Source organism: Tamandua tetradactyla, chromosome 3, assembly GCF_023851605.1.
Source record: "Tamandua tetradactyla isolate mTamTet1 chromosome 3, mTamTet1.pri, whole genome shotgun sequence".
Classification (NCBI taxonomy): Eukaryota; Metazoa; Chordata; class Mammalia; order Pilosa; family Myrmecophagidae; genus Tamandua; species Tamandua tetradactyla.
Window position 1 is genome coordinate 12046799 of NC_135329.1, and position 19615 is coordinate 12066413.

The 19615-nt window shown below is 34.4% G+C and overlaps 1 protein-coding gene across 4 annotated transcripts in view; it reads left to right on the forward strand.

Annotated features, from left to right (window-relative positions):
- Positions 1-19615, forward strand: part of BABAM2 (BRISC and BRCA1 A complex member 2) — a 626549-nt gene that overhangs the window by 165610 nt on the left and 441324 nt on the right. For all 4 annotated transcript variants that reach the window (XM_077152478.1, XM_077152476.1, XM_077152480.1 and 1 more), the window contains one exon: positions 11621-11715. In XM_077152478.1, the coding sequence (XP_077008593.1) occupies positions 11621-11715 (95 nt within the window). The remainder of the gene's footprint in view (positions 1-11620; positions 11716-19615) is intronic.

Genomic DNA, 19615 nt, shown 5'->3' on the forward strand with positions numbered 1-19615 from the left:
AGCTTACTTTCTTTTTATGTATTTCAGTCATTAAAAGTGAATTAGTAATAGATTTCATTAATGAAACAGCTTGTGAATATGTATTAGAAAATTACTAAGACTAAAGTTTCTCCAGTAGAATATTTATTGCTCAATAAGGTAATGCTAATTCATAGCATTTGGCTTAAAGTGTTGTTATTTTATGCACTGAAATAAATATACAAAAATACAAGGTTAAAGGTTTATTTAAAGCACATTGTAACATCTGAACATGGGACATTATATACCCCTTTCCTAATTGTTATGAATTAGCATCATAGCAGATTCCTTCTGATATACCTAAGCATCATGTAACTTAATTTCCTGAAAACTGTCTTTTTTAAAAGACCATTTTTTAAAAGAATGCAGGCATGTTTAACCTTGTGCTGGTTTGAAAGAATGTATGGACCCTAGAAAACCATGTTTTAATGAAAATCCTATTTCGTAAAGGTGGAATAATCCCTATTCAATACTGTATGTTTGAAACTGTAATCAGATCATTTCCCTGGAGATGTGATTTAATCAAGAATGGTTGTTAAGCTGGATTAGGTGACAGCATGTCTCCACCCATTTGGGTGGGTCTTCATTAGTTTCTGAAGTCCTATAAAAGAGGAAACATTTTGGAGAATGAAAGATTCAGAGAGAGCAATGCAGAATAACATAGCCATGAGAAGCAGAGTTCACCAGCCAGCGACCTTTGGAGATGAAGAAGGAAAATGCCTCCCGGGGAGCTTCATGAAACAGATAGTGAGGAGAGGAAGCTAGCAGATGAATGATAACAGCCATGTGCCCTTCCAGATGAGAGAGAAACTCTGACTGTGTTCATGATGTGCCCTTCCACTTGAGAGAGAAACCCTGAACTTCACTGGCCTTCTTGAACCAAGGTATCTTTCCCTGGATGCCTTTGCTTGGTCATTTCTTTGGACTTGTTGCTACTGGGACATTTTCTTGGCCTTAGAACTGTAAAGTAGCAACTTATTAAATTCCCCTTATTAAAAGCCATTCCATTTTTGGTATGTTGCATTCTGGCAGCTAGCAAACTAGAACAAACCTGAAATAGAGAATATTAAAAGAAGACATGTTAGTGATCTGCAGATGATTTAGGGACTACCTTCTAGAAAAATGCTGCTTTGGGGCAGATTTAACATGAGTAAAAGTGATTTTTAGTCATATATTTTTTTGAATAAAAGAATTTTTCTCACAGCTAAAAACTGCCCAGCTGTAGAATGTGCTGTGTGGTGAATTAATGAGTACCTTTTTACCTGGAGATATTCACCGAAAGCTGGATGAGCTTTCCCTCTTACCTTCCCTTCATTCCCTTTGTTTCCCTCCCCTTCCAACCAGTTTCTCTAGATCTGTGCTGTCCAGTAACTCACTACTTCCCACATGTGGCTGCGGCCAAGTACTTACTCAAGTAAAATGTGGTTAGTCCAATTTTACGCAAGTAAAATGTGGTTAGTCTGAATTGAGACCTGCTCTTAAGTATGAAGTACACATGCCATTCTGAAGATTAGCATTAAAAAGAATGTTAAATAGCTCCCTGATGATCTTTATACCGATTCCATATTGAAATGATACTGTTTTGTATATATTATGTTAAATAAAATATATTACAATGAATTTGACCTGGAGGTTTCAGTTTCATATAGAAGTAGTAGATACTCCTATCTCTTACTCTATCTCTCTCACTGGTTATAACCCAAAACCTTGCATATCTAAAGAGTACACATACAGCAACTACCTGAGAACTCTGAGAAGTAAATAATAACAACTGTACTGAGAAAGGAAATAAAACCAGAAGTATGAACCACATGGAGATTTGTTCTCTGTGTTGTCCCCCCCACCCCCTTCCCCTACCTCTTGGCTTAGACTCCAGGGCAGCTTAGATCCTGCAACTGTGAAGTGGGCATGGACAGAAAAAGTTCCAATAAAAACCTTTTCTCTCAGGCCAGAAAACCAAGAAGTGACTGGAGACCTGTGGATTGAACTCTTTGAACTCTCTTGGCCCTAACTCAGGCAAATTCCTGTAATGAAACTGAAGTCATGCAGCTCTCAGACTCTTTCTTTTGCTGCTTCACTGTAAGGTAGAGATGGTCACAGGAAGTTCATGAGAGCACAAGGAGGCTGAAGCTTCATTTTCTAACCAGAACACCAGGAAAAGTGACCCTTGGGAGCCAGATAATATAGGGGAAATCACAAAGAGGACTGAGCTGGAGAAAAGGATCCTTGAATCTGTGTATGAAATCTCAGGCTTTTAAGAAATAAAACTGCAGCCCAGATTTGCCTCCCTGGTAAATTCTGCCAAATAGTTAAAGAGGAAATAACAATTCTACACAATATCTTTTAGAAATTGAATAGGACATAATACTTCCCAACTTGTCTTATTAGGTGAGTGTTCTCCTGATATCAAAATCAGACAGAGAAAGTACAAGAAAAAAGCTAACAGTTACAGATGACTATCTCTCGTGAACTTATTTCTCATTTGATGAGAGAGGTAAAACTCTTCAAAATATTAGCAAATTGAATCCAGAAATTATTTTATTTTATAAACATAATATTACATGATTCATTAGTTTTTATCTTATTTCTTGAGAAGACCATCTTTTCTCCACTGAATTTCCTTTGCATCTTTCTGAAAAATCAATTGACCATATTTATACTTTTTACTGGACTTTCAATTTTGTTCTGTTGATCTATGTGTTTATCTTTTTGTTGTACCACAGTGGCTCATTAGTAAGTCGTAAAATTGGGTAGTGCTCAACATTTGAAAATCAGTTGTAATTCTCCATATCAACAGACTAGACCATATGATCTTATCAATAGATGTGGAAAAAATTAGACAAAATTAGAAATATTTTATGATAAAAACTCTTAGCAAACTAAGAATTCCTAGCAAACTAGGAATTTTCTCAATCTAATAAGGGCATCTATACAAAACCTACAGCTAATATCACACTTAATGAGGAAAGACCAAATGCTTTCCCCTAAGGTTGAGAGCAAAGCAAGGGTATTCATTCTCACACTTCCTATACAACATTATACTGGAAATACTAGACAGTATAGTAAGACAAGAAAAGAAAAAACATACAGATTGGTAAGGAAAATATAAAACTGCCCATATTTGCAGATGTCATGATTGTCTGTGTAGAAAATCCCAAAGAATTTCAAAAAAACTCATAGAACTAATAATAAACAAGTTTACCATGGTATAAAAGGTCAACATGCAGAAATCAATTGTACTTCTTTATTCTAGCTATGAACAACTGGGGAAACAGAAATTTAAATAATAGTACCAATTATAAGAGCTCTCCTACACACACATACACACAAGTAAAGAAAGTAAGCAAAAAAAGAAAGAAATACTCAGGCATTAATCTAATAAGATGTGTCCAGAGTCTATATGCAGATGAAAGGAATTGAAGATGACTTCAATAAACAGAGAGATATACCATGTTCTTGGATTGGAAGATTCAATAGAATAAAGATGTCACTTTTCTCTAAATTAATCTACAGTTGCATTTCAGTTTCCATCAAAATCCCTGCAAATACTTTGCAGATATTTATAAGATTATTGTAAAATTTATTTGGAATGACAAAGGAATTAGAATAGCTGAAATTTTTTGAAAATGAAGAACAAAGTTGGAGAAGTCACACTGCCCAATTTTAAGACTTACTGTTGAATCAGTGTGGTATGACAAAAAGATAGACACATGGATCATTAAAACAAATTAGAAAGTCCATATGAATAATGGTCAATTGATTTTTCATGAAGATATGAAGGTAGTTCAGGGAAGAAAGTATAGTCTTCTAAACAAATGGTGTTGGGGCAATTGGACATCCATGTGTAAGAAAAAAATGAACCTTAAACTGAGTACAAAAATTACTTCAAATAAATCACATTCTTAAATATAAAATTTCAAGCTATGAAACTCTTAGAAGACAGGTAGACCTAACTCTGGGTTAGGTAATTAGTACCTAGATACAACATTCCCAAAGCATAATCCGTGCAAGAAAAAAAAATTGGTAAGATGGCCTTCACAAAAATTAAATTTTTTGTTTAGCTGATGCACTGTTAAGAGAATGAAAAAACAAGCCACAGTGAAAGAAAGTGTTTGCAAATTTGACAAAGGACACATTTTAAGAGTACATAAAGAGCTCTCAAAATTCAACAATAAGAAACCAAATGGATAAAAAAATGAGCACTAGATTTTAACAGAAACATTACCAAAAAGATATATGGATAGCAACTAAGCACATGCAAAGGTGCTCACCTGTGTTAGTTATTAGGGAAATGTAAATTAAAACCAGGAGTTGCCACTACATACCCATTAGAGTGGCTAGAAACAACTACAGCAAATAAATAGTCCTGGGGAGAGCACTTAGCAATTTTAACTCTCATGCATTGCTGGGGTGAATCTTAAATAGAACAACCATACTTGAAAACAGTTTGACAGTTTCTTATAAGGTTAAAGACACTTTTCACATGGCTTAGCAATTCCACTCTTAATTATCCAGAAATGATGGTCATTTCTCTAGAAGTGAAAACTTAATGTTTATGCAAAAACCTGTACATGGGTGTTTATAGCAGTATTATTCATAATTGTCAAAAAATGGAAACAACTTACATGTTCTTCATTGGGTAAATAGATAAACAAATTGTGGTACATCCATAGACTTGAAATGCTAATCAGGTATAAGCTATAAAAAAGAACAAACTATTGATTCATGCAAAACTTGGATGAATGCCTTATGATGAATGAAAGGAACCAGTCTCAAAAGGTTACATACTATATGACTCATTTGTTTGTGATTCTGGAAAATGCAAGATTGAAGGGCTGGAGAAGAGATCAGTGGTTGCCAGGGATTAGATATGGTGGAAAAGTTTGATTACAAAGGGATAGCCTGAAGAAATTCTTAGGAGTGATAGAATTGTTCATTATCCTGATTTTGGAGTTGGTTACATGAATCTATGCATGTGATGAAGCTTGTCCAACTGTCCAAAGCAGTGAACTTGTGTTGGACAATGTCTGTGATTAACTGAACAAATATGAAAAAGTTCTTTCATGAAGTAGAGCAAATGTCTGACACTATTACAAGGAGTTAATAATAGAAGGGTATATGAGAAAGATGTGCCTATTACAAACTATGGACTATATTTAACAGTAATATTTTCATACTCTTTGATCAACAGTAACAAATATACCACACCAATACTATGGGACCATAATGGGGGGTATAAGAGGCGTGGGAGAATTTGGGTTTTATTTTTTATTTTTTTCTGGAGTAATGAAAATATTCTAAATTTGATCATGGGGATATATGCACAAGTATGTGATGATTTTATGAGCAAGTGATTGTATACTTCAGATGGTTGGTATGATGTGTGAACATATTTCAATAATACTGCATTAAAAAATAGAGATGAATTTTACAGGCTATAAGATTTTAAAAAATAATTTAAAATTTAATTTCACATTTTCCTTTTTAAATGTGGCTACTAAAGTTTAAAAATGTATTTGTAACTTGCCTTATATTTCTATTGGACAGCACTGCTTTAGATATTAGAAGTGGAAAGAAGATTAGATGTCTCCTACACAGAGCTCTCAGCCTAGAGATAGGGATCTGATAGAAGGAAGTCTTATAAGGAGAGGAGGCAGATTAGGTTATTTAAGTGTAGTCCCCTCCACCCTCTTTTGCATCCTTTCTTCTACAAATATTTTTTGAGGGTCTGATTTATGTAAATTACACCAACTCTCAGATGTGACAATCCTTTATAGTCTCTTTTCCTTGGTATCAGAAAATAAATTCTACTTCTCAAGATAAAAAGTATGCTGCACATTGGAATCATGGAAGGTATCCCTGAATTTGTAGGCAAAGCATTTGATGCTTCTTTCATGACATCTTTGTGATTAATGTTCAGGTTCATAGTATTTTGGGTAGATACTATTGTTTGAATGATTGCACAAAGAGGTACTGATGAATTGGACTGTGGCTGCCAATGAGGAAAATTTTTAGAAGCATGCCTTAGCCAAACTGTTTATGACTCGAAGCTAGGAGTGCCAAACCAAAACTGGAGTAGAATCTAACAATATTATGATGTTGTAAATAAAGAGGTAAATCTAACAAAATTGAAATTTAATACGGATACATTTAAAATCCTGAAGTTGAATTCTGAAGGTGATTCTGAAATTAAACTGTCCCATAAAAAAAAATGAGGCAGATGTGGCTTAGCAGTTGCACATATATAAAATTGTTGAAGCTTCTAATTGATAGGAAGCATAATATGAGTCATATTTGATGTGGCTGTCAAAATTAAATCAGTTTGCAAAATTGTTAATAGAAGTTTAGTAGGTAAAGTGAAGGCCTGAGTTTTCTTATTATATTCTGTCCTGTGTAGAGCAAACCTGGAATCTTAGGTTTACTTCTGGATATTATCCTCTAAAAGGGCTAGAGATAAATCGACGCACATTGTGTAAGGAGAGAATAGGATAGGATGGTAAAGGAAACTGAGACCAAGACAAATGAGAAATAGTGAGAGAAACTGGGATATTTAGCCTGGCTAAGAGGTGACTCAGAGTGAGGTTGAAGGAAATGTTGTGAGAACTGCATTCAAATAATTGAATGACTTTGATATTAAAGAGAAATTAGATTTGTTCCATAAAATTCTAAAGCCAGTGGATAAAATTTTCAGAGAGAAATGTTAAATTTCATGTAAGGAAACAATTTCTAAGAGTTAGAGCTCATTAATCATGGAAATTTTACCTCTAGGTTTTTTGTAAATCTCTGTTGGTTGAATCTCCTTTTCCAATATGAATCTCCTTCACCCTGGCATTTCCAGAAGATTTCTTGTCTGACCATTACTTTTGAAACCTGGAGTTTCTGTAAATAATCACTTAGTGCAACAACTAGTAGGAATAATTCTTCTTTCACTGGCCAAACTCCAGTTATTTATCATTTGAATTGTTTCTTTGAAACTATATTTTCCAGGCAGTTATGAACTTTAAAATAGACAAAGGGACACAATATTTCATTGGTAAAGAATAAAGAAAGGAGTCTATAAACAGGCTGTTCTCCTTTTGTAACTGGGGAGCAGGGCACATGGTCCACTCTGCAGAACTGGTGACTGGACATTCCTGAGATGGTGCTGATACCTTGCCCGTGGCTGAGGACCAGCATGTAAAAACTGTCTTGTGGTGGAATTTATGAAACTTCATGTATATGTCATATTATAAAGCCTGTGTATGTGTATTTTCAAATAGAGGGGCTTCTGTCCCATTGGTCCCACTTATATAGCCTGGAAAATTTCAAGGAGTAATGAAAAATGTTCTTAAGTACTATTTTCTTGTTAGGTGGTCATAATACTTCTAGCCAGACTATGGGTTTTCATTTTTTCCTTCTTTTTCTTCACCTCACATCACCTCTGATTCTGTTTTTATTTCTTTGTTCTCCTGTCTACCCTCCGAAAACTTAAAGAAGTATTATCCAAGGAATCTGTACTCTATCTTCATATCATCTTCTCCAGGGTGAAATAAAGGTAATGTGATGTTATTGGTCTTCTATTTGATTTGTGTTGGTCTTGTCCCCACCATCTTTGCCTCGAGGTCAGGTACTATGTTTTTTGCTTCCTGTATACCTCCCCATATGTCCAATATGCTCATCTGTGCATAGTGAGTTTTTAATAAATGTTCTTGACTGATTTACTGATTGTTCTCCATAGCAAGAAACAATGCCACATATTATTTCAAAGAGACTATAGAGTATTGAAGCAAAGTGTTTCTGGAGTTCTTTGAGGTTAAAGGTACTGTTTGAGAAAGTGTAAAAGTTTAGAGTATGAGATTCTGAAATATATTTAAACTCACTTCCTTGTTTTTAAAACTATGTGTGTGATGTTTTTACTATATGTAATGTAGTGAACTCTCTTTCAAAAAACCTTTTGAGTTGAAGCTGTGAAGCTGCGATGAAACAAAACAAGATAGATAAATTTGTTAAACATCTCTTCCTGTTGTTTTTTATTCAATTCTATTGTATATTCAAATACTTTTAGTTGCTTAAATTGTTTTTTAATCAACTAATACTTAACATGCTCCAAGACCTGTCTTTTAAAAGGACTCATTTGGCAAAACTTCTTGAAAAGTAATGATCTTTTTGGGTATTCATCTTATAAAAATATTCCTTTCTTTTAAAAAGCTCTCATTGCAGCATTCCTTAATATGGAAATCTCTTAAAATGCATTGTCAAAGTGATGTTATTTACAAAAATTAAATTTACCAATAAGCATTCAGGAAATGCTAATTTATTTGTATATAAGTTCAGATTTCTTTTTTTCAACATGGGCAGCCACCAGGAATTGAACCTGGGTCTCCAGCATGGCAGGCGAGAACTGTGCCTGCTGAACCACCATGGCCTGCCCTCAGATTTTTTTTTTTAAGTGAGACAACTCTTTGGATCAGATTAAAAAACAGTTTCTTAAGATATAATTCACATATCATGCAACTCATCCTTTAAAGTGTACAATTCAATGGTTTTTAGTATATTAGCAAAATTGTGAAGCCATCACCACTGTCTAGTCCCTGATCATTTTCATCACCACAGAAAGAAATACTGGCCTAGTTAACAATCACTCCCAATTCCCCTTTCCCCAAACTTCTGGCTTTATGACATTTCATATAACGGAATCATACAGTAATCATACAATGTGTAGCCTTCTATGTCTGGCTTCTTTTACTTATGCCAGTATTTTCAAGGTTCATCCCATGTTGTAGAATTTGTCTGTACTTCACTTTTTATGGCTCAGTAGTATTCCATTGTATAGATGTATTGAATGAATGGGTTGATCCATTCAGCAGCTAATGGACATGTGGATTGTTGTCACATTTTGACTTTTATGATGAATGCTGCTATGAACAAATTTTTATGAGGACATATATTTTCAGTTCTCTTAGGTGTATTCCTAGAGGTGGAATTGCTTGGGTGATATATAACTCTACATTTAACATTTTGTGGAACTGCAAACTATTCTCCAAAGTGGCTACATCATTTTATATGTGAGGGTTCCAGTCTTTCCATATCCTTACCAACACTTAGTATTATGTGTCTTTTTAGCTATTGTAATGGATATTAAGTGGTATTGCACTGTGTTTTGCTTTGCATTCCCTTGATAGCTAATGATGTTGAGCATCTTTGTATGTGCATATTGGCCATTTGTATATTTTCTGCAGAGAAATGTCTATTCAGATCCTTTGCACATATTTTAATTGGGTTGTCTTTTTATTCAGTTATGAGTTCTTTATATATTCTGAGTGCAAGTTTTTAATCAAATAAATGATTTGCAAATATTTTTTCCCATTCTGTAGGTTACCTTTTCATTTTCTTGATAATGTCCTTTGATGGAGAAACATATTTTATTCCATACTGTAGATTTTCTCAGTACTTAGATATCCAATTCAAAAAATAGAATTTCTTTCATTATTATTTCTCAAATATATTCTAAATGAACTGAACTTTGCCCTGTCAGAGACATGAATCGAGTATAAGAACATTTCTATTCACTGAATGCTGATAGTATATTTAGGAAGATCAACTATATATCCTTACCTTGTACTGCTGTGTATTTGTGGTCCTTTTTATGTGTCTTGTGCTCACTAACTATATGCTCCTTGAAGAAAAACATCTTTGTATTGACACAATGTTTCTAACAGCACTGCCAATGTGGTATGTGTTTGTTATGAATTATTTTTCAATGAAGAAAGAATATACCAGTATAAGGGTATTTACAATTAAATACCTAGGTGAGTGGTATACCCAATAGGTATTGTTGAATTTTGTTGAATTTTTGTTGGAATAACAATGATCAGTGTGTACAGATTTATTAGGGAAGCCGTCATGCAAGAGAGGTGGTTAAGTGTGCCCTTAAGGAATGGGTAAGAGCGGAACACCAGAAGAGAAAATTTTAACTGGGTGGCATGGTATTTGCAGGGCAGTGGAGAGATTGGTATGGTTTGTGGACAGAGAGGAGGATGGTAAATAGGTAGGAGCATCATATTTTGGAGGCCTTAAATGCCAATTTAAAAATTTGTTCTTATATCAGTTGACATTAGAGAGTCATTTAAAGTTTTTTTGACTTAAGTTTTGGGGCAAAGTAGTGCTTTTAAGAAGATTTATTTGGTGGTAGTATGCATTATTGAGTGAAGAGAGACTGCCGCTGGGAGGATATATAAGAGGGCTGTAGTAAGAACTGAGTTCTTTTAATCTGTGAGCTCTTTAAGAACAGGGTTCTTTGTTTCTTTTTTTTAAATCGATTTTCAGTGCTGAGAGAAAGCTAAAATATCTGTGGAATAGATGCATGAATGTATGGACTAGGTGACTTGAACCTAGGTAAAGCTGTTAGCAGTAAGAAATACCCATGTGAGATACATTTTGGAGGAAAAATTGAGATGACATGCTGTCTGAGAGTATACAGTAAGTGTTTAAGGCACACTTGATGCCAAAGTTTCAGCATACCTGTTAAGAAATAGCAATGCCATCCCAAGAAATAAGGAAGTCAGCCATGGGGAGAGAGCATGAAAAGGGACAGTCGTGACCTTGTTTTTAGACTTACTGAGTTTGACATTGAAATGCCAGTACATAGAGATATAAGAATTCAAATGACAACTGAAGCCTGAATGTTTAAATTTTTATATCAACAGTGTGAATATTATTGTTTGAGCAGTAAAAATGACCTGACTGATATAAGTCTGTGCAGAGGTTGTAATCATTTACACAAGCACACACATTCTTATGCATACACAATGTATCTAGAACTTTAGATCTAACAATATATGCTAGATTGTTGATATACTAATCTGCTTCTGTATATTAACAGGGTCATGAGGACCAATTGTGGGGTGAGCAGAGGAAATCACAGGGAGCTAAAGAAGGAGACAGAAAAGGAACAGTGTGGTAGAAGAACTTAAAATACAAATTTGCTAATGAGCTTTGTAATTTTTCTTATGTTTCAAAATAAAGTAGTGTTACTCCTGTGTCACTTATTATGTAAATGATGGGTATTCTGTGTCTTTTTATCTTCACAACAAATCTGTGTAGCCAGTACTGCTATATCCCCCTTTTACTGATGAAGAAACTGAAGGTCATTTGAGCTGATAAGTAATTAGGAGACCTTGCCGATACAAATCTAACTTTTTAAAGCCAGTGTTTTTTTCATTATAAAAAAGTATGTATGCTTAATTTCTGTGAGACAAGGACTATGTCTTTATGCAATCAGTACTCAGTAAAGACATTAATTATCATGATGGCAATGATTGAACAATAATATATCCTACAAAAATCAGCATGCACTTTGGATGTGGCTGTCTCTATCTTTCTATTTGTATGTTTATATTTATAGTGTATTAGGATTTAAATCAGTTTTGATTGTATTTGTGGATGTAAATTTAGGAGAAGAAATCAGTTCTTTTAGTTATAGAATTAATCGTTCAGAAAGTGCTTTTCAAAATTTTTTCTTAAATTTTATAAACTTGTTTTAGAAGTTTTTCTGGTGCACTACTCAGAATGTTTGTACTTTAGCAAGGAAATAAGAATAGCCTGTCATTTTCTTTTATTTCAGGGGATATAATTTTCAATGCCCAATACCCAGAACTGCCGCCCGATTTTATCTTTGGAGAAGATGCTGAATTCCTGCCAGACCCCTCGACTCTTCATGTGAGTACGGCAGGCTCCTTCAGATGGTCTCTATTTGGTGAAGGGAGAACAAAATTGGCTTTTGGCAATTGCTTAACAGATAAATGTGCCAAACGTGAATTTCTTTCACCCCTCTTTTTTCTGTCTCATAAAATAAGTACAACTTTTTACCTGCCAACCTAGTCAAATAAGAGACTTTTTCATTGAAGTTTGACTTTCAGACTATTTTGAATTAGTGAAATGCTTTTATTTTAAAGAGACATATTAAAAACATTTTTGTCTCAACTTAATATTTCATGATTGCAATCTATATCCTAAGGTTTACTGACCCTTCATCCCAGGGCTTGTTAAGAGTGTGTTTCTTGGCTCTTCAATAGTTTTTCTTTTGGTATAGAAGTGAAAGTGGCAGATTGGGACTTGTATCAGCATTATCTCAGTATTATTATCAGAGGATAAAGCTCTGATTCAGTGTTCTTTGTTAAGCTAGACCAAAAACTTTGTAGTTGAAATAAAATATTTCTGAAATTAAAGCAGGAATATTCACTATTGGGGAAAGGGGGGTTGGTACTTGTCAGAGCACATGTAGCTTTTATAAAAATTAAGCGTTTTGCATGGCTGGTGGAGAAAATATGTGCCATTTTGTTTATACGATTTTGACTAGACAAAATGTCTTTTTCTTTTCCCTCCTCAAATTCAATTTTGCTATACTGTCTATACAATAAGAAGTTTTACTGTTGTACAAACTATGTTCCTAGTTTTATATTTCTTAATTTTTTTTATTTTTGTAGAGAAATCTTCACACACATGTAGTCCATGCATGGTGTACAATCAGTGGCTCACATTATCATCATATAGTTGTGTATTCATCACCATGATCATTTTTAGAACATTTGTATCACTCCAGAAAAAGAAATAAAAAGAAAAAGGAAAAAAGCTCACACATCCTGTACTCCTTACCCCACCCTCTCACTGGCCACCAGTATTTCAGTCTACCCAATTTTTTACCTTTTATCCCCCACCTATTATTTATTTATTTTTTATCCTTATTTTTTTACTCATCTATTCATTCCCTGGATACAAGGAGCATCAGACACAAGGTTTTCACAATCATAGTCACATTGTAAAAGCTATCTTGTTATACAATTGTCTTCAAGAATCAAGGTTACTGGAACACAGAACAACAGTTTCAGGAACTTTGTGGGTTTTTTGGGGGGGGGGGCCTCAATAAAGTTTTGTAGTTAAAACTTTTGGTGACTTACCTTGAAATGTTGCCTTTGTTTTTTAAAGGAGAAATATTAAGCAGGAAGTTTTAACCCAAATATGAAGAATTTCCTTCCATTTGAGAATAAATCTGTAAAATATTGTTGGCAAGAGTAGGATGAGCTTGTTGCAAATTTTCTAATAATTAGGCATAAGCTGTATGTATTGCTTTTTAAAAATTTGTAAGTTAATATATGGCCTCTTCTGATGCTATGCTTTTTTATTAACCCAATTTTAAAACTGAAGGGCATACCTGGAAGAAAATAAGGCAGAGGTATCATTGCAGAACTTTCCTATATTGAATGTGCCCAATGGAGGGTCGCATATGCTTAATGCCAAAGGTGCATTAAAGCTAAATGCCCAGGAATTTAAAGAAGATGAACAGAAAAGGTCTGTAGTGGAGGCTCCATTGTACCCCCATGAGAGCAGAGTTCTTGAAGAATGGAGCAAAAATGGGAAGATAGCTTGAGAGTTAGTGACAGAAATAGGCAAATTTGCCAGAACTATTTGTGTGTATGTAGTAGAAGAAGGAACTGACAAGTTTGCTGAAATGTAAGTTAATATAAGATAGGACTAGAAAAGATGTTAGAAAGATAAATTGCTTCAAGACTGTAGAATACATCAAATGCTAGGCTAAGAGCCATTGAAGAAAATGATAAAGGAAGACTAACAGCAATGTGGTTAATGTAGTGGATTAAGGAAAGACTGAAGACCAGAATGTGCTTTAGCAAACTGTTAAAAAAAATCCAGGGGTGGAAGAAGGGGTTTTGAGTTAGGATGATGCAAAAGGAAACACTGTGATGGAAAGGATAAGACCATTTTTTTTGGAATTGCCTTAAAAATTTATACTACATGTCTTCAACACTGGCAAGTATTTTGAAAATATAAAATTTTAAATCTGGAAAAGACCTTAACGTTCATTTTATTCCACTCTTCAATTTTGATGCTGAGGAAATGGACCTGGAATTATATAATTCTGATTATATAATTTTTGCTGTTTAATCCACTTGTGAAGTTTTTGTCAATGTTTTTGAGAAATTAGCTGAAAAGAACAATAAAAGAATCAAACTACTAGATCTAAGAGAAAGATTGCAAATCTTGGGGAACATCTCTCTTTTGTGATATTTAATTAAATTGAGGCCCCAGAGAGGCTACCCAGGGCTTTTTCCTGAATGCAACTTCCTTTTGAATGACATTTCACTGAATTGTTAATAGATTATGGTTTAGTTATTATACTCAGTTCAAATTTTACCCCTTCCTCACGTGCTTAGAGCATAGTCACCAACAGCTTGACTAATCTACACGTGGTCCAAAAAAAGTTAGATATTTCATCCCATGGAGTGGAAAACAGAGTGCCTAGATTTCTCGTATTTTTCCACTGAAGTACTCCTAATTGCAGGAGAGAATGGATGGGTACCCTTAGAACATGGCGATGTAGTTCAAAGTGATTCTGTAGCAAATATGGAATTTGTTTTGAGGTATCCGGGTTTTATCTTAAAGATTCATTAATACTTTGCATTTGATACTATAATATACCTGTATTTTTAACATAAAATATATCAAATTATAAATATTTGAGAAAAATGTGGACTCTCCAGTGTGTCCCAGTTTGAGAAATAAGGTTTTAGAGGATACATTTGATCTTTTATTTATTCAATTTATTTATACCCGTTTCTTTCCAGATAAAAATTTGAGGTAGTTAAAATAATAGACACACATAAGATTAATAGAAATATGTGTGGTACTCTAATACTTCAGATGAGGCTCCCTCTTTCTAAAATCAGACTCTTTAATCAAGAAGATTAATTCTATGAAGGAACTTGAGATTCTTGGATAAATGGAAAATACTGAGAGGGTCATAGGTAGAGAATCATGAAATCGTTTTAGTCAGGACTTAATAGTCCAGTGGGTCTTGATTCTGGCTCTATACGTTAGAATCATTTCGGAAGCTTGCTAAAAACACAGATTACTGGACCTCATCAACCTACTGATTTAGAACCTTCAGGCAGCCCATGAACCATTAAATTCCTTAGACAATTTTTACTTGTGAATGACCATTGGGAACCATGGATTGTATCCATCTTTTATAGTAGCATACCCAACAGAAAGCCATTTTACTTTTGTTTAACATTTATATTTAGGGAGGTATCATTTTTTTATTTTGGGACAACTGTATTTATTAACTACTTTATTAAAACATAATTCATATACCAGAGAATACAGGCATTTAAAGTATACAATTCATTGGTTTTTAGTATATTCAGAGAGTTGTGCAACCATTTCCACAATCACTTTTAGAATTCTATGTTTAACTTTTTGATGAACAGCCAGTTTCCCAAAGTGATTGCACCATTTTACATTTCTACCAGTAGTGTAGGAGAGCTCCAATTTCTACACATCCTGCCAAGAATTTTTTATTTTTGGTCTTTTTTTGGTTATAGGCATCTTAGTGAGTGTGAAGTTATATCTCATTATAGTTTTGATTTCCCCGATGGCTAGTGATATTGAGCATCTTTTCATGTGCTTACTAGCCATTTTAAAATTTTCTTTGGAGAAACATCTATTTAGATCTTTAGCACTTTTTTGACTAGATTGCTTGTCTGTTATTGTTGAGTTGTAAGACTACTTTATATATTCCTTATCGCTTATCAGATATATGATTTGAAAATTTTTTCCCCTATTCTTTGGGTTGTTTTTTCACTTTGTTGATTGTGTTCTTTGAAGCATGAATGTTTTTAATTTTTATGAGGTCCGATTTATCTTTTTTCTTTTGTTGCTTGTGCTTTTGGATTTATATCTAATAAACCATTGCCAAATCAAAGGTCATGAATATTTATGCCTGTTCATGGAGTGAATTGTTTTTCTTCTAAAATTTTTATAGTTTTAGCTCTTTATATTTAGATACTTGGTCCATTTTGAGTTATATTTTTACAGATGATGTGAGATTAGGGCCCCAACTTCATTCTTTTGCAAATAGATATCCAGTTGTCCTAGCCGGTTGTTGAAAAGACTGCTCAACCATTTGCTGAAAGGGCTTGGCCCTCCTGTCAAGACTTAAATGACAAGGTTCTAGTTGACCAAGATGGCGCCTGAGACACTCTAGTGTGCTGTTCTACCACGGAATCTTGAACAATCAGCAAAAGCTAACAGAGCCATTTTCTTCAAAACTTAAAAAAAAAGAGTCAAAGAATTGCAGAATCAAAACAACACTGCTTTGAAAATGGTAGGTGAAACTCATGGTACCCTTCCTAGTTCCTCCCTTTTATCCTCTGTGGGTGTGGTGTACTCAGTCTGGCCCTGCTCTGGAGGGAGCAGAAGTAATGCCTATGTACACACTGGGGTGCCTGTGTGTCAGTGCCAGTCTAGTGGGTAGAAGGTGAAAGACCGAACCAGGACACTCCTTTCTAGCTGGACCTATTCTATTTCATATAGAATAAGAGAGGGTATTTGAATTCCTGTGAATGGGGGAATTCCTAAGGCCATGAGTAAGCACAAACCCAGGACAAGAAGCAGCCTCTGTGCAGGCTTGGATAAGACAGAAAGGACCCTGTATTTTGTGTTCACCTCCTGCTAATCTTTGTGTTAGGAAGGCTAAGCACTGACAGAGACCATTAGCCAAAGCAGAGCTAATTTGCAAAGACTGTGAAAGTGCATTTTGCTTTGGTTTGTTTTTATGAGCTTTTGGTACTCACAGAAACCTGCTAGATGCAAATTTAAGAAACAGGCAGTATAGGGACTCAATCCCAGAGTTAACACCTTTAAAATATTAAAATGTACATTGTACACAAAATAAAAGTCAAGTAAAGAAACAGAAATGATGATTCACCCAAAGAAACAAGATGGAAATCCAGAGACCATCAATGAAAAGGACTAGACTTTGGATATAAAAGTTTTGAAAAAATGATCCATGATATGCTCAAGGAGATAAAGGAAAACAAGGAGAAGGAACTAAAGGATATAGGAAAATCAATGAATGAACAATATAAAAATCTCAACAAAGAGAAATTTTAAAAAGTTTCTCATGAGTGGCTAAACAAACTGTGGTATATACATACGATGGAATATTATGCAGCTCTAAGACAGAATAAACTTATGAAGTATGTAACAACATGGATGGACCTAGAGAACATTATGCTGAGTGAAACTAGCCAAAAACTAAAGGACAAATACTGTGTGGTCTCACTGATATGAACCGACATTAGTGAATAAACTTGGAATATGTCATTGGTAACAGAGACCATCAGGAGATAGAAATAGGGTAAGATAGTGGGTAATTGGAGCTGAAGGGATACGGACTGTGCAACAGGACTGGATACAAAAACTCAGAAATGGACAGCACAATACTACCTAACTGTAATGTAATTATGTTAAAACACTGAATGAAGCTGCATGTGAGAATGATAGAGGGAGGAGGGCTGGGGACATAAATGAAATCAGAAAGAAAGATAGATGTTAAAGATCGAGATGGTATAATCTAGGAATGCCTAGAGTGTATAATAATAGTGAAATGTACAATGTACAAATTTTAAAAATGTTTTTACATGAGGAAGAACAAAGGATTGTCATTATTGCAGGGTGCTGAAAATAGAGGATAACTAATACTTTAAAATGTCACCTTCTGTGTGAGACTAAAGCAAAAATGTTTATTAGTTACAAAATTTAGATTTTGGCTAGAGCATTTCCTAATATAACTCATGTAGATAGTTTGATTGAATGTCATAAGTACTTGGAATCTCAGGTAGCACATGAAATTTTGTTGGTCTGTCCAGAGTGATCCCCCGATGAATCCCAGAATGATTTGATCAGTGACTGGAAAAGTATTTGCAAGCCCCCTTCGGGGAATGGTGAGAGTGGGGAGAAATTCAACTTCCCCAAGTTGAATTCTTTATATTCTCACAAGCAGTGTGGACAACCAAAGCTATAGGCTGAGCCCCCAGTCTTGGGGTTTGTTCACATGAAACTTAACCCTACAAAGGATAGGTCAAGTCTACTTAAAATTTAGGCTTAAGAATCACCCCCAAGAGAGCCTCTTTTGTTGCTCAGATGTGGCCTCTCTCTCCAGCCAATATGATGAGAAGTCTCACCACTCTCCCCCTCTCTGCATGGGACATGACTCCCAGCGGTGTGGACCTTCCTGGCAACGTGGGACAGAGATCCTGGAATGAGCTGAGACTCAGCATCAAGGGACTGAGAAAAACCCTAGAATGAGCTGAAAATTAACATCAAGGAACTGAGAGAAACTTCTCGACCCAAAGGGGGAAGAGTAAAATGAGACAAAGTGTCAATGGCTGAGAGATTCCAAACAGAGTTGAGAGGTTATCCTGGAGGTTATTCTTACGTATTAAGTAGATATCACCTTGTTGTTCAAGATGTAGTGGAGAGGCTGGAGGGAATTACCTGAAAATGTAGTGCAGTGTTCCAGTAACCATGTTTCTTGATGATGATTGAACAATGATATAGCTTTCACAATGAGACTCTGTGAATGTGAAAACCTTATGTCTGATGCTCCTTTTAGCTACTATATCAACAGAAGAGTAGAACGTATGGAATAAAAATAAATAATAGGGGGGACAAATGTTAAAATAAATTCAGTTTGAAATAGTGGTAAATGAAAGCGAGGGGTAAGGGGTATGGTGCGTATAGTTTTTTTTTCTCTATTATCATTTTATTTCTTTTTCTGTTGTCTTTTTATTTCTTTTTCTAAATCGATGCAAATGTACTAAGAAATGATAAATATGCAACTATGTGATGATATTAAGAATTACTGATTATATATGTAGAATGGAATGATTTCTAAATGTTTTGTTTGTTAATTTAATAAAAAAAGTTAAAAAAAAGTTTCTCATATGTTTTTTTAAAAAATTGAGTTACTTGATTTGGTACTTGCTAATGTCTTGCTAGTTATTCAAGGATTCTGTGGGGGACATAACCCTAGAGTGGCTTAGGTCACTGTCTTTATTGACCTGTAATAAGTTTTTAAATTAGGAGGTGTGAGTCCTTCAACTTTGTTCTTCATTTTCAGAACTGATTTGGCTATTCTGGGCTCCATGAGTTTTCATAATTTTAGGATAAGCCTGTCAGTTTCTACAAAGAAGCCATCTAGGATTTGGTTAGGGATTTTGTTGAATATGGAAATCAATTTTGGGAGTTTTGAATAATAATCACTTTCAGCAGTGGTTTGGAATATTTAGAGTGAAAGTTTTGCACTTATTTTGTTAAATTATTTGTAAGTATTTTCTTCCTTAAATTTTATTTTAAATGATATTGTTCCTTAATTTCATTTTCCACTTGACATCATTACTGTATAGAAATACAATTATGTTTTACACATCAATCTTCTATCCTGCTGTCTGAGCTCTAATTTTTAGTGTAAGGTTTTTCTTCTTATTGACCAAACATATTCGTTACAAATTTATGCTCTTTATATTTTTGCTTTTTTCAGATGAATTGGGTAAAGAAGCTGGATGAGATCCTGTTTTGGTATTGAGATGTGATTATATAATAGTTGACATTGCTTTTCTCTTGAATACATTAGCTGAATTTAAAACATTTCCTAAGATAGAAATGGAAGCAGCACTGTAAAAAGCTTATAATATACTTGGGATTTACTTTCAGCATCAACAGTCATAAGTTTTGTGTGTTTGTTAAAAATAAGTTTCAT